The 14,832-nt window shown below is 42.0% G+C and overlaps 1 protein-coding gene across 2 annotated transcripts in view; it reads left to right on the forward strand.

Moving 5' to 3' along the window:
* LOC138171368 (complement C1q tumor necrosis factor-related protein 3) overlaps nt 1–14,832 on the forward strand; it is a 30,875-nt gene that overhangs the window by 835 nt on the left and 15,208 nt on the right. For both annotated transcript variants that reach the window (XM_069100817.1, XM_069100825.1), the window contains exons 2-3: nt 7,504–7,615; nt 12,784–12,938. In XM_069100817.1, the coding sequence (XP_068956918.1) occupies nt 7,504–7,615; nt 12,784–12,938 (267 nt within the window). The remainder of the gene's footprint in view (nt 1–7,503; nt 7,616–12,783; nt 12,939–14,832) is intronic.

Here is a 14,832-nt window from a genome sequence, read left to right on the forward strand (position 1 = left end):
CTTTCTTTCTTTCTTTCTTTCTTTCTTTCTTTCTTTCTTTCTTTCTTTCTTCCTTCCTTCCTCCTTTCTTCCTTTTCCTCCTTTCTTTCTTTTCTTTCTTCCTTCCGTCCTCCTTTCTTTCTTTTCCTCCTTTCTTTTCTTTCTTCCTTCTTTCCTTCCTTTCCTTCTTTCCTTCTTTCTTTCTTTCTCTCTCTTTCTTTCTTTCTTTCTTTCTTTCTTTCTTTCTTTCTTTCTTTCTTTCTTTCTTTCTTTCTTTTCTCTTTCTTGTCTATCATATGTCTGTTTGTATAGTTGTCTAGCTATCTGTCTTTCTAAATCTATCTAATCTCTCTCTCTGTCTCTCTCTCTCTGTTTCTCTGTCTCTGTCTGTCTGTCTCTCTCATCCTGCATCTTATCTGGAGGTTTGCACAGAAAGGGGGAATTGTCAATACTTGCAAACAGATAAAATACTCAAGACAATTCTCAGAAATTCAGACTTTTTTTTTGAAAGCTAACATTATTTTATTTTCATTTTTCAAATGCTTTATTAACTTCTGATTTACATCATTCGTTTCCGCCAGATTTTGAGTTACAAATTTTCTCCCCGTTTTTCTCCTACCCACTGCCCCAAAAGAGCAGTTCCACAGGATATCCCCTCCTCCAATCTGCTCTCTCCCATATTTTCTCCCATACCCCCTTTCAACTTTTCCAGTGGATCTCTATGCCCCAGTGCCTGTATATCTTATTTCCCAATTACATGTAAAATAGTATTAATAATAGTATATATATATATATATGTTTAAAAATTTGATTTTAAAACTGAATTCCAGATTCCCTCCCTTGTCACCCACCCTTACTGGGAAGATAAGCAGTTCAGTATAGGTTGTACATGTGTGGCTAATGCAAAACAATAACATAGTAGATATATAGTAAAAGACTGACTATATTTCCCTCCCTCTTATCCCACATCCCACTTGTTCTATTATCTACTTTGATACCATCCCTTTTCAAAAGTGGGTGCTTCCAACTTCCCTCCCCCCCAGCCTGCCCTTCCATCATCCCTCCTCTCATCCCTTCCCCCTACTCTCCTGGAGGGTGAGATACCCTATTTAGTGTGTATTTCATTCCCTCCCCCAGCCAAATTTAATGGGAATAAGGCTGATCCATTCCCTTTTGCCTTCTTATTCTTCCCCTCCATTGTAACCATATTCTCTTGCCTCTTCTATATGAGATAGTTTACCCCATTCTGTCTCTCCCTATCTCCTCTCATTATATTCCTCTCTCACCTCTTAATTTTACCTTTTAAGTATCATCCCTTCCTGTTAAATTGGTCCTGTGCCCTCTATCTATGTATATCTGTAAACACATATACACACATTCACATATGTATTCATGTACCCATATACTCTCATATATAGACATATATATATATATTCCCTTTAACTATTTTCATACTGAGAAAAGTCTCATCAGTTAAAATTATTGTTTTTCCATGTAGGAATGCTAGTAGTTCAACTTTGATAAGTTCCTTATGATTTATTTCCCCTGTTTACCTTCTCATGGTTTTCTTGCTTCTTGTATCTGAATGTCAAATTTTCTATTCAATTATGGTTTTTTCATCAAGAATGCTTGAAAGTCCTCTATTCCACCGAATGACCATATTTTCCCCAGAAACATGATATTCAGTTTTGCTGGGTAGGTGATTCTTGGTTTTAATCCCAGCTCCTTTGGTCTCTGGAATATCATATTCCAAGCCCTTAGATCCCTCAGTATAGAAGCTGCCAGATCCTGGGTTATGCTGATTGTGTTTCCACAATATTCAAATTGTTTCTTCCTGGCTGCTTGTAATATTCTTTCCTTAATCTGGGAATTCCAGACCTGGCTATAATATTCCTAGGAGTTTTCTTTTTGGGATCTATTTCAGGAGGTGATCAGTGGATCCTTTCAATCTCTATTTTGCCCTCTGGTTCTAAAACATCAGGGCAGTTTTCTTTGAGAACTTCCTGGAAGATGATTTCTAGATTTTTACTTTGATCATGGCTTTCAGGTAGTCTAATAATTTTTAAACTTTCTCTCCTGGATCTATTTTCCAGGTCAGTGCTTTTTCCCATGAGATATTTCACATTGCCTTCTATTCTTTCATTTGTTTGGATCTGTTCAACAGCATCTTGATTTCTCATAAAGTCATTAGCTTCCATTTGCTCCAGTCTAATTCTGAATCAATGATTCTCCTCAGTGACCTTTTGAGATTATTTTTCCATCTGGCAAATTTAGCTTTTTAAGGCATTCTTCTCCTCATTGCCTTTTTGAGCCTCTTTTGTCATTTGAGTTAGTCTATTTTTTAAGGTGTTATTTTCCTCAGTCAGGCTGTTGACTCTAATTTCGTAATTTTCTTGCATCATTCTCATTTCTCTTCCCAATTTTTCCTCCATTTCTCTTATCTGCTTCTTAAGGTCCTCTAAGGCCTGTAACCAGCTTGCATTTTCCTTTGAAGCTTTTGGTGCAGGAGTTCTGCCTTCACTGTCTTCCTCTTGTCCCATGCTTTGCTCCTTTTTGCCCCCAAAATAGGAGTGTATTGTTGGAATTTTCTGTCTGCTTTGTTTCCTTTGCCTGGTCATGTCACCCCTCAGTCACTTGACCCCTGGGATTTTTGCCACAGTAGGACTCTGACACCAGACAGGGGAGCTTTTGTCACAAACGCTGGGGTTTTCTCAGCTGCTGGAGTTATTAGATGGGTGACCTCTCTGAGGTCTCCACATGCTCTGGCAAGCTGGACCCACACCCCAGGATCTCCACCCTAGACTGCAATCCAGATCCAAGAAGGTTAAAGCAAGAGCGATTACTCCTTGGACTGGTCGCTTGGTCCCCCATGTACTCCCGCTTACTGGGTCCCAAAGTTCAGACTGCACTTATCTCTCACTTTGTCCTTAGCATATGTGTGTTCATAATTCTGGAAACGGCAGCAGCTGCTGCTGATCTGGAGTCCCTCCTGCCGGCGGCTGGTCAGACCCACCCTTGCGCTAAAACCTCCAGCTCAAGGCGGGCCTGGGCTGGGCTCCCAGAGCGCTGGGCTGGCCAATTCCTGCTGGCCTGCTGGGCTGTCCTCAGCCGGAAGTTAGCTTCTCTGTGTCATTTTGTGGGTTCTGCAGCTCCAAAGTTTGTTCAGAGTACCCTTTTCACATTGATCGGGGAAGGTGGAAGCTGCAGCCGCTTGGAGGTCATGTTTCTACTCCCCCCTCCCCCCTCCCTTAGACTTTCTTAAAACAGTAGTGGGGGAAAGCTCTCTACTCTGAGTTCATTAAAAAACTACTGCATGTAATACCATGTATCTTATGGTGACTACTTCTCTAGGTAATCTGATGTATATGCAGACCACTGAACCTCGGTGGTTATTTTTTGGTATGTACCAAGTTATGTGCACTACCAAGTGCAGCTTTAGAGACATGAGTTGTTATCTGACTCAAACTAATCATTACAGAAGACTTCTCTTCTTTAGAGTAGTTGCCTCTCAGAAAACTGCACTAACACTTTTGGGTCAAGAAAGGCTCACCCCTTTTTGGGGGGTAGAACTGCAATGGATTGTACCCAGGGGACACTGGCAATGTCATTTGGAACCCCAATGCTAGGAAAAACCACCTTTAAATTAACTGGAACTTGCTATTTTCATTAAAGAAAAACTAGTCAATGCCTCTTTTTGTATTCCCAGTGCTTAGCATAGTGTCTGACCTATAGTAGGTACTTATTAAATGTTTTTGATTAGAAGGCTGAGGATTAAAGGTCAAGAATAGTTATTCCCATTTATGAGCCATTTTACACAAAACAGCTTACCGACTTTTACTAGAGGAACACCCTGTTTTTACTCACTAAATAGCAGTAGAAAGGAAGAAATTCATTACGTAGCTACTATGTGCCAGGCGTTGTACTAAGAGCTTTAACAAATACCTCATTTGATCTTTACCACCAGTTAGGGGATGGTGGCAAGGGCCATAGTTATTTTAGTCTTTGAATTCAGGGATAAGAGGGACTGCAGTTTCCTAACCTGTCTCCAGTTATAGAATTACCTGGGTATGTACCAGATCTCCAGGGTTATGTAGTACAGTGAAACAGAAATGGAATTGAGATTTCATCAGCCTAGTTTGTTGCAGTTTGTCATGTAGTAATTAATTAGTGTTGTCACCCCACATCTGCCTCACTCTGTCTCTGGTAGCTCAAGCTATTCTTGACAAACCAGAACTAACAGAGAGGAACCTGTCACCTCTAGGGCAAAGCCTACGTCAAGCGCAGAGAAAGGGGAAAATGGATTAGCCAGTAATTAAAAATTACAACTAGCAGATATTAAACTTCAGAGATGAAACTCCAGCTTTCTGAATTCTTGGCAGAGCACAGTATATAGCACTGAAAACTTTGGGTTTGGAATTCATGAGGTTATATAGTTAGAGCTGAGAGTGAACCTTGGAGGGCTTGTAGTTCAACTCCATTCTTTAGATGAGGAAATTTAGGCTTGAATGGGTGCCCAAAGTCATACAGGTAATAAATATCAGAAGTGGGCTTTGGACCTAGATGCTCTGACTCCCAAACCAGTGATCTTTGCATTACTGGAGGACCTGGATTTGAATGCCACTCTTTATTAGCAGGGTATTTTAAGCAAGTGGCTCCATTTTCCTCACCTGTCAAATAAAAGGGCTGAAGTAGAAGATAACCTCCAAGATTCTCACCTATCTGGCCAGGTCACATGTAGCTAATGAGCAGGAAAATCCCCTATTTGGCCCAGAAAAGTAGTGAAGCACCTTCCAAAATAAGAGCAGTGACTGGCCATGTGAATAGCTAGGAAAGGATCCAAGTGGAGCCCAGGTGAGTGGCACACATCTCTGTCAAACAAGGGAGCATGGTCCTGGGTTCCGTGAATAGCCTCACCCAACTATGGGCTCCTCCTGGCATAACTCCACTCTGGTTACTCCCTCTCTAGATTCCTAGGAATAGAGTTGGTTTTTTGTTGTTGTTGTTGTTTTGTTTTATCTTAAATGGTTGTCCTGGACATTGAGTTGATACTTCCTTGCCTGAAACAGTTGGACTGAAGTCTGCTAGAAGGTCCATAGATAAACCAAATGATCTGACGTTCCATTTAGCTCTATGAGGCATTCAAAAATCCCTTAAGGGTTTTTGCAATTAACTAGAGCCATGAAAGGCAAGACTACAAAGGAGAAAACTTTTGCATGAGAATGTCATAGGAACCTAGGTTTAATGCTGAAGGGGATATTAAAGGAAAGTGAGTCCAACTCCGTCATTTTACAGATGAGGAAACTTGAGGCCCAGGGAAGTTAAGCGATTTGCCCAAGGTCACACAAATATTAAATGTCTGAGGCTAAATTCAAACCCAATTCCTCTCACTCCAAATCCAGTAATCCTGCTACACCCTGCTGGGTCAAGATCTTCCTTGAGTCATTCCCACAAGGTTGGAATCTTAAAACTGTGACAGAACTGTGTTCTCCTGCTTAGGCATTAAAAATGTTTCCAGTTTATTACCTGAGGCTCAATTAAAACTTTTGTACAATAGCTTTTTCCCCCTACAATTTATTTTTAACACAGACCTGAATTATTGGTGGCTAAGAAAACTGGCAAAATCCCACCAGGGAAATCTGGATAATTACTTTTCAGGTTACAGTAAGCTTTGGCCTCACATGTGGGATGACTCAGTTGACATCTTTAGCTTTCCGGGCTGCCCAAAATCTCCTTAGTGCCCCTTAACCAATCAAGTATGACTGATTCTTTTCCCACCGACTTGACAAGTGGGGCTTGGAAGGCAGCCACCTCCACACAGGGTTGGTGCTGCCTGGATTAGTAGAAATTTTCTCTGGCTCACTAGATGGCTGCTGCAGGGCCTGGAAATAATGTTCTATTCTCTCTAGGGGCAATTTAATCACAATCTGTAAGGCAACAGGGGAAAAAAGATGAAGGACTCAGGAAAAGTCTGTCTGCATTTCTGAACAAAGATATGATGAAATTAGAAGACCATGGTGGTCACGCTAAGTGACCTCCACTCTTATTTTCAGCTCAGAATGTTTCTCTGAAGTGTTTTGATATTACAAGGAAATAGACTAGGAGAAATTTGGAGCTTGATCTTTTTGGAGATACTCCTTTCTTTTTGTTTTGCTTGACAGGAAATCCCTTAGCAACAAATATTGTTTTAGAGAAAGCATTGTATTATTAAAATACATGTAGGAAGTTTTTCATATAATAATTTTTCATATTATACAGTTGATGTGGGTTTTGCCAACTTGGACTCATTCCTAGTGATTTGGCAAGTAGCACTAACACTCCAGCTGCTCAAATGCCTTCTTGGAATCAACTCTATTAATTTTTAAATCAAGATAGAGAAATGGAAAGGGTCCCAGGGCAGTCAGATCTTAGTGGCCTCATCTATGTCCATCTATTACTACCTGAAAAAACCTGAACCTCAGAGAGGGTAACAGACCGTTCCAAAGATAATGTCCTAGCTTTTTAGTGCAGAACCAGGATTAGGATTGACATTTATAAGAGAAATTACCCAGCGAAAATTAGAAGACCACAGTGGTATCATTTAGAAAGAGAAGCTGAAGATGTTTTGGAATTTATAGGGATCTTCCTTCCCTAGGGAAATAAATAGCATTGCTGTAGTATGGGGCAGCTGTTATAAAATAGGCATTTTTGTTATCATTGTGCAGATGATTCCAAATGACTAAGAAGTAACCAAGTAGCTGTTTTCTGTAACTGACTAGGGCTTGATGAGCATTTGTTGATATTAATGATGTTTCCATCTGGGAGAGTGACTTCTCCAGGCTGGTTGGCCTTTTGGGGACTGTTGGCCTTTGGGAAATGGAAAATCCAAAGATTCTGGATGTGGGTCTGGAGGGTAGAGCTAGTTCAAGCTCCCTGCCCGCATTTTAGAGATGAGGAAAATGAAGCTCAGCCAGAGAGATTTCGTTTCTTGCCACATGTAGCAAGCAATAGGGCTGAAATTTGAATCCAGTTCCTCTGCCTCCAAATCCAGTGCTCTTGAGGAGCCCATCAGATCTTTACTTTCCAAGGGGATTTCTTGCCACTGATGATATCAGTAGCAGAAGGAAAGCTCTTTACTAGAGTCTCCTCTTTGCCATGTTCTTTTATGGTTCATAGGGTCATTGGATTAAGAGCTGGAAGAGAGGGTCATCTGATCTTGTAGATAAGGAAACAGACCCAGGCAGGGAATGTGACTTATACCCCATATACCCTCCCAACAACAACAAAAAAATAAAAGTAGCTGAATTGGGATTCAGTCTCAGATTCTCTGACTCAAAATCCACTTCTTTTTCTACTACCTGTTGGTTTTTTTCCTTACTCTTCTCTTCCTAGGGTTGCACAGTCACTAGACTGTCTGCCACCTCCTTCCACCATATTTGCTTTATTAGCCTAGAGCTGGACCCCAAACTATTTAGATGCCAAGGTCAGATGGAAATCAAGAATGAATGCGCAACTTCAATTCAAGTTCTGTTCTGTATCTTTTTACAGACATCTCAAACTGGAGCACTTCCACCTGACTGCAGCAAATGTTGCCATGGAGATTTTGGGTATCGAGGCTACCAGGGCCCTCCTGGACCACCTGGCCCCCCTGGAATCCCAGGTAAGGATAAAACATGGAAAGCATTGTGCTACATCTGTCTCACCACTGACAGAGCTAGAGGCTGGAACCTACTCTTTGCTCTAATACGTATAGGAGTGAAGTCCCGTAGAACATGGGTTGGGCAGAAGGAACAGGTATTTAAATGGAAAACAAACTTTGCAACCCCTATTATTGGTACTACTGTCTTGCCACTTATATTCTTTTTTGGCTAGTCATAAATGTGGCTTATTTTCTCACTTAGATGATAAGCGCCTAGAAGGGAGACCATAGGGCTCATTGTTATTTTCTTTAATTCTTATTATTGCGCTTTCCATGTCTCAGGTGCTTTATTTTTACACAATATTTTGCTCTCCATATCCCTCCATGCCTTGTGACAAAAATTAAAAACAAGAAAAACAAGAGTGGTTCAACAAAATCAAGCTCTACAATTTCTAAGATGACTAATATTCTTAATAAGAATATTAAGCCTGATAAGAATGGCTGGCATTTATAAAGCACTTTACAAATATTATCTCATTTTATCCTCATGACAATCCTGGGAAATGGGTACTATTAGGGTCTCCCTTTTACAGATGGGGAAACTGAGGCAGACAGAGGTCAAGTGACTTGCTCAGGGTCTCATAGCTACTGGTTCTCAGAGGTCAAATTCGAACTCAGGTCTTTCTGACTCTGGGTTGAGCACTCTATTCATTGTGCTTGCTACCTTGTTGCCTCTAACAGCTGTCTTCTAGTAAATTCCATGCCCAGAGTCCCTAACGTATTGGCTTCTCACTTCTTATCAGCCTTGACTTATTATTTGTGTGGCCTTGTACAAGTCATCTCCTCCCCTCTGGGTCTGAAATTCCTCATATGAAGTGAAGGTTGGACTAGAAAATCTCTTATGTCTCAGGGGTGGGGAAATTTTGGCCTTGAGGCCACACATGGCCTTCTAGGTCCTCGGGTACAGCCTTTTGACTGAGTCCAAGTTTTACAGAACAAATCCTTTCCTTGAGGGGATTTGTCCTGTGGATTTGGATTCAGTTTGGATTCAGTCAAAGGGCTGAGACTTATGACCTAGAGGGCCACACGTGGCCTTGAGGGCCCAGGTTCCTCACCCCTATATTAGGCCTTTCCACCTCCAACATTCTCCATCTATGTGAACCTACTACTCCCAAGCATGCAGGAGAGTATCCCCGCTTAGGGCATCAAGGCCACAAGACCTTGCCTCCTTTGGAAATGGAAGCAGCATCTGGGCCTGTGATTACCTTACTTGCCACACTGCTCAGAACGGAATAGTCTAAGTGTGTCAATAGTATCCAATCCAACCAGCATTTATTAAGCACCTACTATGTGTTAAGGGCTGGGGATGCAATTGATAAAAAGAAACACCGTCCCTACCCTCAAGGAGCTTACAATCTAGTTGGGAAGCGAACACATAAAAGGAGTCAGGAAAGGGAGGGGGGAGGTGAGACAGGATGTCAGGGGAGACCAGCAGGGAAGCAGATGCAGAGTGCAGTGCTCTTACTTAAAGGGCTGCATTTCCTTAGCCAATGAGAACACTCTTTTAGCTTATGTTCTTGGCTGGTCACTGATTATTTGGAGTCTGCAGCATGAGCCATGCAGGTTCTGCTACTGTGGATATTTACCACGATGTAATGCCCACTAGTAGATCACGGTGCTTTGAAATGTCTCTCCCACCAAAGGGGAAGAAAGTCAAAATTCAGTAATAAAAAAAGACACTGGGGGTAGAAGGGGTGGGGTGGGGAGTCTTGGTCCCATTAGTGGCTTTTTTTCTTTTCAAGGGGCTCTCATTAAAAGAGACAATTCCAGAGAAGTCAAAAGCCATCATCAACCAATACTTTTGGGTTCACAAGGCATTGGGATCACAAGACTTTTGAGCTGAAAAAGACCTTAGAAGGCATTTTAGTCCCACTCCATTATTCAGCTAGGTGGGACAGTGGGTAAGAGCATGGGACTTGAGAGTCAGGAAGACCTGAGTTCAAATTTGACCTCAGACACTTACCAGCTATATGACTCTAGGCAAGTCATTTAACCACTCTCATCCTTGGTTTATTCATCTGTAAAATGGGGATAATAATGCACTCACCTCCCAGATTTGTGGTGAGCATTGAGGGAGGTAATATAGGTATACCACTTTGTAAACCTTAAAACACTATGTGAATGCTGATTGTTGTTATTATTATTCAGAGAAAGAAACTAAGATTCAGAGGGAGGAAAGGAATTGTCTAGGGTCACATAGGTAGTCAAGTGGCAGAGTTAGGATTTGAATGCTTGTTTTCTGATGCCAATTTCAATAACGGTTTGCCATAATAAATACAGACCGTTGTTTAGACGTCCTTAATCATGTCTGACTCTTCATGACCCCATTTTGGTTTTTTTTTTTTGGCAGAGATGCTGCAGTGGTTTGTCATTTCCTACTCCAGTCCATCATACAAATGAGGAAACTGAGGCAAACAGGGTTAAGTGATTTGCGCAGAGTCACACAGGTAGTCAGCGGCTGAGGCCAGTTTTGAACTGAGGAAGATTTCTTCCTGACTCAAGGCCCAGTATTCTGTGCACTATGGTGCCTCCTAGAGGCCCATGTGTTGCACACTCTTGTCCAAAGTCCCTGTCACCCCTCGACACAGTCATGCTGCACCACAAGTACATAATTGCCTAAAGGTTGGTGGCCTGGGAACCTAAGAACTTAAACCAGCTCATAAGACCCAGGGTCTAACAGGAAATAGAATTCTTTTCCTGAGAGGTGCCCCATTAAACCTAAGTGGGCAGTTTCCTCCTAAACTGAAAGTTTCATTTTAGAAACTTTTTCTGTCATTGACCATATGGATATAGCACATACTTAATTCATTTCCTGAATAACTTGGAAACTGTTACTTAAAAAGATGGAAACAAGGTTAAGATGTGAGTAACTCCTAAATATCAGAGAATAAGTCCAGCATGCATTCTATTCAATTCAACAACCATTTACCAGTTTTTTAATGTTCAAGGTAGCCATAAAGTGGAGGGGCGGGGGGCGGCGGGACAGTGGCTGGAGGATGGCTTCTGGTCTTGGCCCCATCAGTTACTTGTTCTGTGACGGCCTGTACCCCCATCTGAAGAACTGAGGGGTAGGACTAGATATTACTACAATTATAGATTTAGAAGAGAACTTAGCAGCTGTCTCATTCAAACCAGTCATTTCATAGACAAGGAAACTGAGGCCCAGGGTTACTGAAGGTGTAAAATCCCAGAGGCATGGTTTGAACTCAGCTCTTCTGACTCTAGAACCAGCTCTCCTTTCACTGTACCACACGGACTTCTCAAGGCGTTTTCTGTCTTTAACATTCTATGTTTCTATTATTCATCCTACAAAGAAGTAGGGGAGATTGAAAGATTAAACACCACACAGTCCCCCACGCAAGAGTTTAGAGTCTAGCAGAGGCAGGAAGACATGCAATCAAGTAACCTAATGGAGGCAGAAAGGGATAAGTACTTGAGAAGAGTTCAGAGTGCCTTAATAATTGAGAAGGGGTAGACATCACCGAGACCTGCAAATAGCTATTCACATTTCCAAGACATTTTAGGAGTCCCAGAGTGCTTTCTTCTCAACAATCATCTAAGGAAGTAGGTTTTACAATAATGATTATCCTAGGGGGCAGCTAGGTGGTGCAGTGAATAGAGCATCAGCCCTGGAGTCAGGGGAACCTGAGTTCAAATCTGGCCTCAGACACTTAACACAAAACTAGCCATGTGACCTTAGGCAAGTCACTTAACCCTAATTGCCCTACCTCCCCCCTCCAAAAAAAAAGAATGATTATCCTATTTCAATGTCTGGCACATAGTATGCACTTACTAAATGGTGTATTGATGCCCATTTATTGAGGCTCAGATAGATTAAATGAATTGCCCAGAATTCCATAGGGGGTAAGTGTCAGAACTGGAATGCAAAGGAAGGACTCCTAACTCTAAGTCTAGAACCCTTTTGACTAAAACAAAATTCTTAGTATGGAAGGTACAATCCACATGAAATTGTCCTTGTAGGGTGTGTCTATAGGTGGAATGAAGCTGAGGTTTCAAATGTGAAGGGAATTATGAGTTTTAATCAATATGATATGTGTAATGAATATGCTAATAATCTAGATTTCTCTGAGCCACCTTTTCTGGCTTGGGAGTCAGAGGCTCACAATGCAGCTTAGAGTCATCCATCACTCTGACATCTTAGTGTGCCTGTGTACCTTAAGTGAAGCCAATCAAATACTGTAGAACCTGTTCCCATCACAGAATTCTGGTCCTGTGCCCCACCAAGTAATCAAGGCCTCCAAGACTTGAAGCAACTCGAGAACTGGAGAACACATGTCTTTTTTTTGAGGGGGGAAGGCAGGGAAATTGGGGTTAAGTGACTTGCCCAAGGTCACACAGCTACTAAGTGTCGAGTGTCTGAGGCTAGATTTGAACTCAAGTCCTCCGGACCCCAGGATTGGTGCTCTATTCATTGCACCATCTAACTGCCCCCAGAGCACCTGTATTGCCCTGCACTCATAGGCTTGTTGTGGGAAACCTCCGAGGCCCTGTAAATGATTGTTTTGTAATCTACCTTCCCCCTTTTTGCACTTGTGATTTATGTGTATAAGCTTTGCCTTGATTCCAGCACATGCAGCTCTCCTCAGGAGAACTTCAAAAAGTCTTCAGACTGACTCCCCACTCTGGAAATAATTAATTAGACTGCTACTTGTTTCCTGGCTCATTTACACGGCCTGAGAGGCACTGGCTATGCACAGGTCAGAGACTAGTCCTATCTGGACTACGTTTAAAATTCTGTTAACACAAGCAAATGTTTTTAGGGATAGTCTGTGTTCTTGGACTGTTCATAGTGCTTGTTTTTTCCTCAACAGAGGATTCAATTCCTCACCCCAGATGGTTTCTAGACAATTTAGCCCTTGGTGACGTCTAGGCAACACAAAATTGAAGGGGGGTTGACATTTGTAATAGAAAGATCCATTTTAAGACATTAATATCTTCTTCGTTGGAGCTGCTTTAAAAGTCAGTTGCTATTTTCAGTTTCTGACATTTTGGTGGAGAAATTTCACCTCGACTGTTGGTTTTATTAAGGAAAGAAGACTCATGAGTCTGAAAATGAGTACCAGCTTGGCAAGTACAAATGCTCTTAAATCCCATCTGGTTATTTTAAGGCAATCACGGCAACAATGGAAACAATGGAGCCACTGGGCATGATGGGGCAAAGGGTGAGAAAGGAGACAAAGGAGACCTGGGCCCCCGAGGGGAGAGAGGACAGCATGGCCCTAAAGGAGAGAAGGGCTATCCTGGGATTCCTCCTGAGCTGCAGGTAGGTGGCCTCTAAGGATCTGATAAGGTCTGGGACACACCATTCTGTGGTCAAGATGCTAGAGGGGGAATGGGAACCCTATGCTCCCTTACTCAGTCCACCCTTGCTCTTGGAAAGCTGGGTCCATGGGGCTTTTCCTCTCCAAGGGTCAGAGCTTTTCTGATATTCTGCCTAGTCTATCTATTGACTGGTTGATATAATATGGCTTCCAGGACAAAATATTAAAAATGCACCTCCCTCTTCTAATGCAAGCAAAGACTACATTAGCTTTTTTTGGTTTCCATGTCCCACTGTTGACTCATGTTGAGTTTGCAATACATTACAAACTCATAGACAGGCTATCTGACAAGTCTAAAAAGATTATATTTTGTAGGGATACAGGCAAAATCAAGCACAGCTTCAAAAGATCAACTGTTCCCACAGAGGGTAGAGAAGATATGGATGGATGTTAACCAGCTGGTAAAGTTGGATGAGAGTTAACAGTGTGATTTAGTAGATAAAGAAGCCACGTCTATCAAAGATTGTGTAATAGCAGTGTGATATCCCTCTGAGTGCCGGATTTGTTCTGGAGAGTGCAGGGTGGGAAATAATTTAGACCCTCACTAAGCATGCTGGGGTTGGTAATTTTCAACTCATGTTGTTAGCCAAAGAATGGGTGAAGAAAGAGGGCACTTGGGGTGGCAGAGCAGGGGATATGGAGCAGAAAAGCTGTGGAAACCTGACTAGGGGTGGGGTGGGGTGGGACAGACACAGCTATGTAGAATTAGAGCTGATGTGGCAGTGTTAAATAGCTCAAGAAGCTGTTTTCTCTTTCCAGGCCTTGGGGAAATGTAGTCAAGATGAGAGGGTGATTACAAAGCCAACTATTTTTAATTTCCCTTGTAGTTGGCTTCCAATGGTATTTGCTTCTAAGCATGTTTCTTGATTCTGCTATAAACTGTTGTGGAACTAGTTTTACTTCTTAAACTTCTGGAGTGACCCAGGCATGGGGATGTCCTTGTTCCCATTGGTTTGTGGCATGGGTGTTCAGGGGACAGATCTGGAAATAACAAAGATCATCCTTTTCCTAGTATAGGGCTGAGATCCCAACTTTTGTGTTTTTGGGATTTTTAAGCCTTTTTGGAGGGCGATTGAGGTTAAATAACTTCCCCAAGGTTACACATCTAGTGTTTTTTTTTTTTTTTAATATGTTAAGTGTCTGAGGCTGAAACCGAACTCTAGTCCTCCTGACTCCCAGGCTGGCACTTTACTCACTATCCCAGCTTTCGTTAAGCCCAGCCCAGTCTTTTCTTACAGAATCTCTCTCTAACTGGGAACATAATTAGGAGACATTCATTTGCTTCATAGTTACAGTTCCAAGGACTGTATGATTCATATTAACCTAGGCCTTTCAAGAGTTCCCTAGTGACAATTAGCATTAGAGCTGAGTTAAGGAAGGCAAAATTTTCAGAACATACATGGCGACAGTCCTGCTCAACACTCCATCACATTCTCCACCTCAGGTTCATAGATTATCATTTAGGAGTCTGTATAGCTATTACTTGTCATTATCAGAAACACAAATGCAGTACACAATCTGCAGTTCACTACACAGTTCTTCCTGTCTCCCCCCTACACACTCCTTGCTAGAAGCAAGAACCCTAAGCTTCTGCTACTCTTGTGTACAGCTGCTATAGCTACTTTTGCGCTGAACTGCCATGCCAAAGTGATTTTTTGCCACACTTGTTCTTTGTACAGGAGGCTCAGTTGCTGGAGTCTTTTTACATAAGGCTTTTAAACTATCTGCCTATTTACCAGTCTAATCATCTATCTGCTTATCTTCCTTCCTTTCTTTTGCTTCCTCCTTCCCTTCCTTCCTTCCTTCCTTCCTTCTTTCCTTCATTCCTTCCCCTCC

This window comes from Petaurus breviceps, unplaced genomic scaffold, assembly GCF_028583685.1.
Source record: "Petaurus breviceps papuanus isolate PSGF00001 unplaced genomic scaffold, PetGlider_PUasm1.0 128, whole genome shotgun sequence".
Taxonomy (NCBI): Eukaryota; Metazoa; Chordata; class Mammalia; order Diprotodontia; family Petauridae; genus Petaurus; species Petaurus breviceps.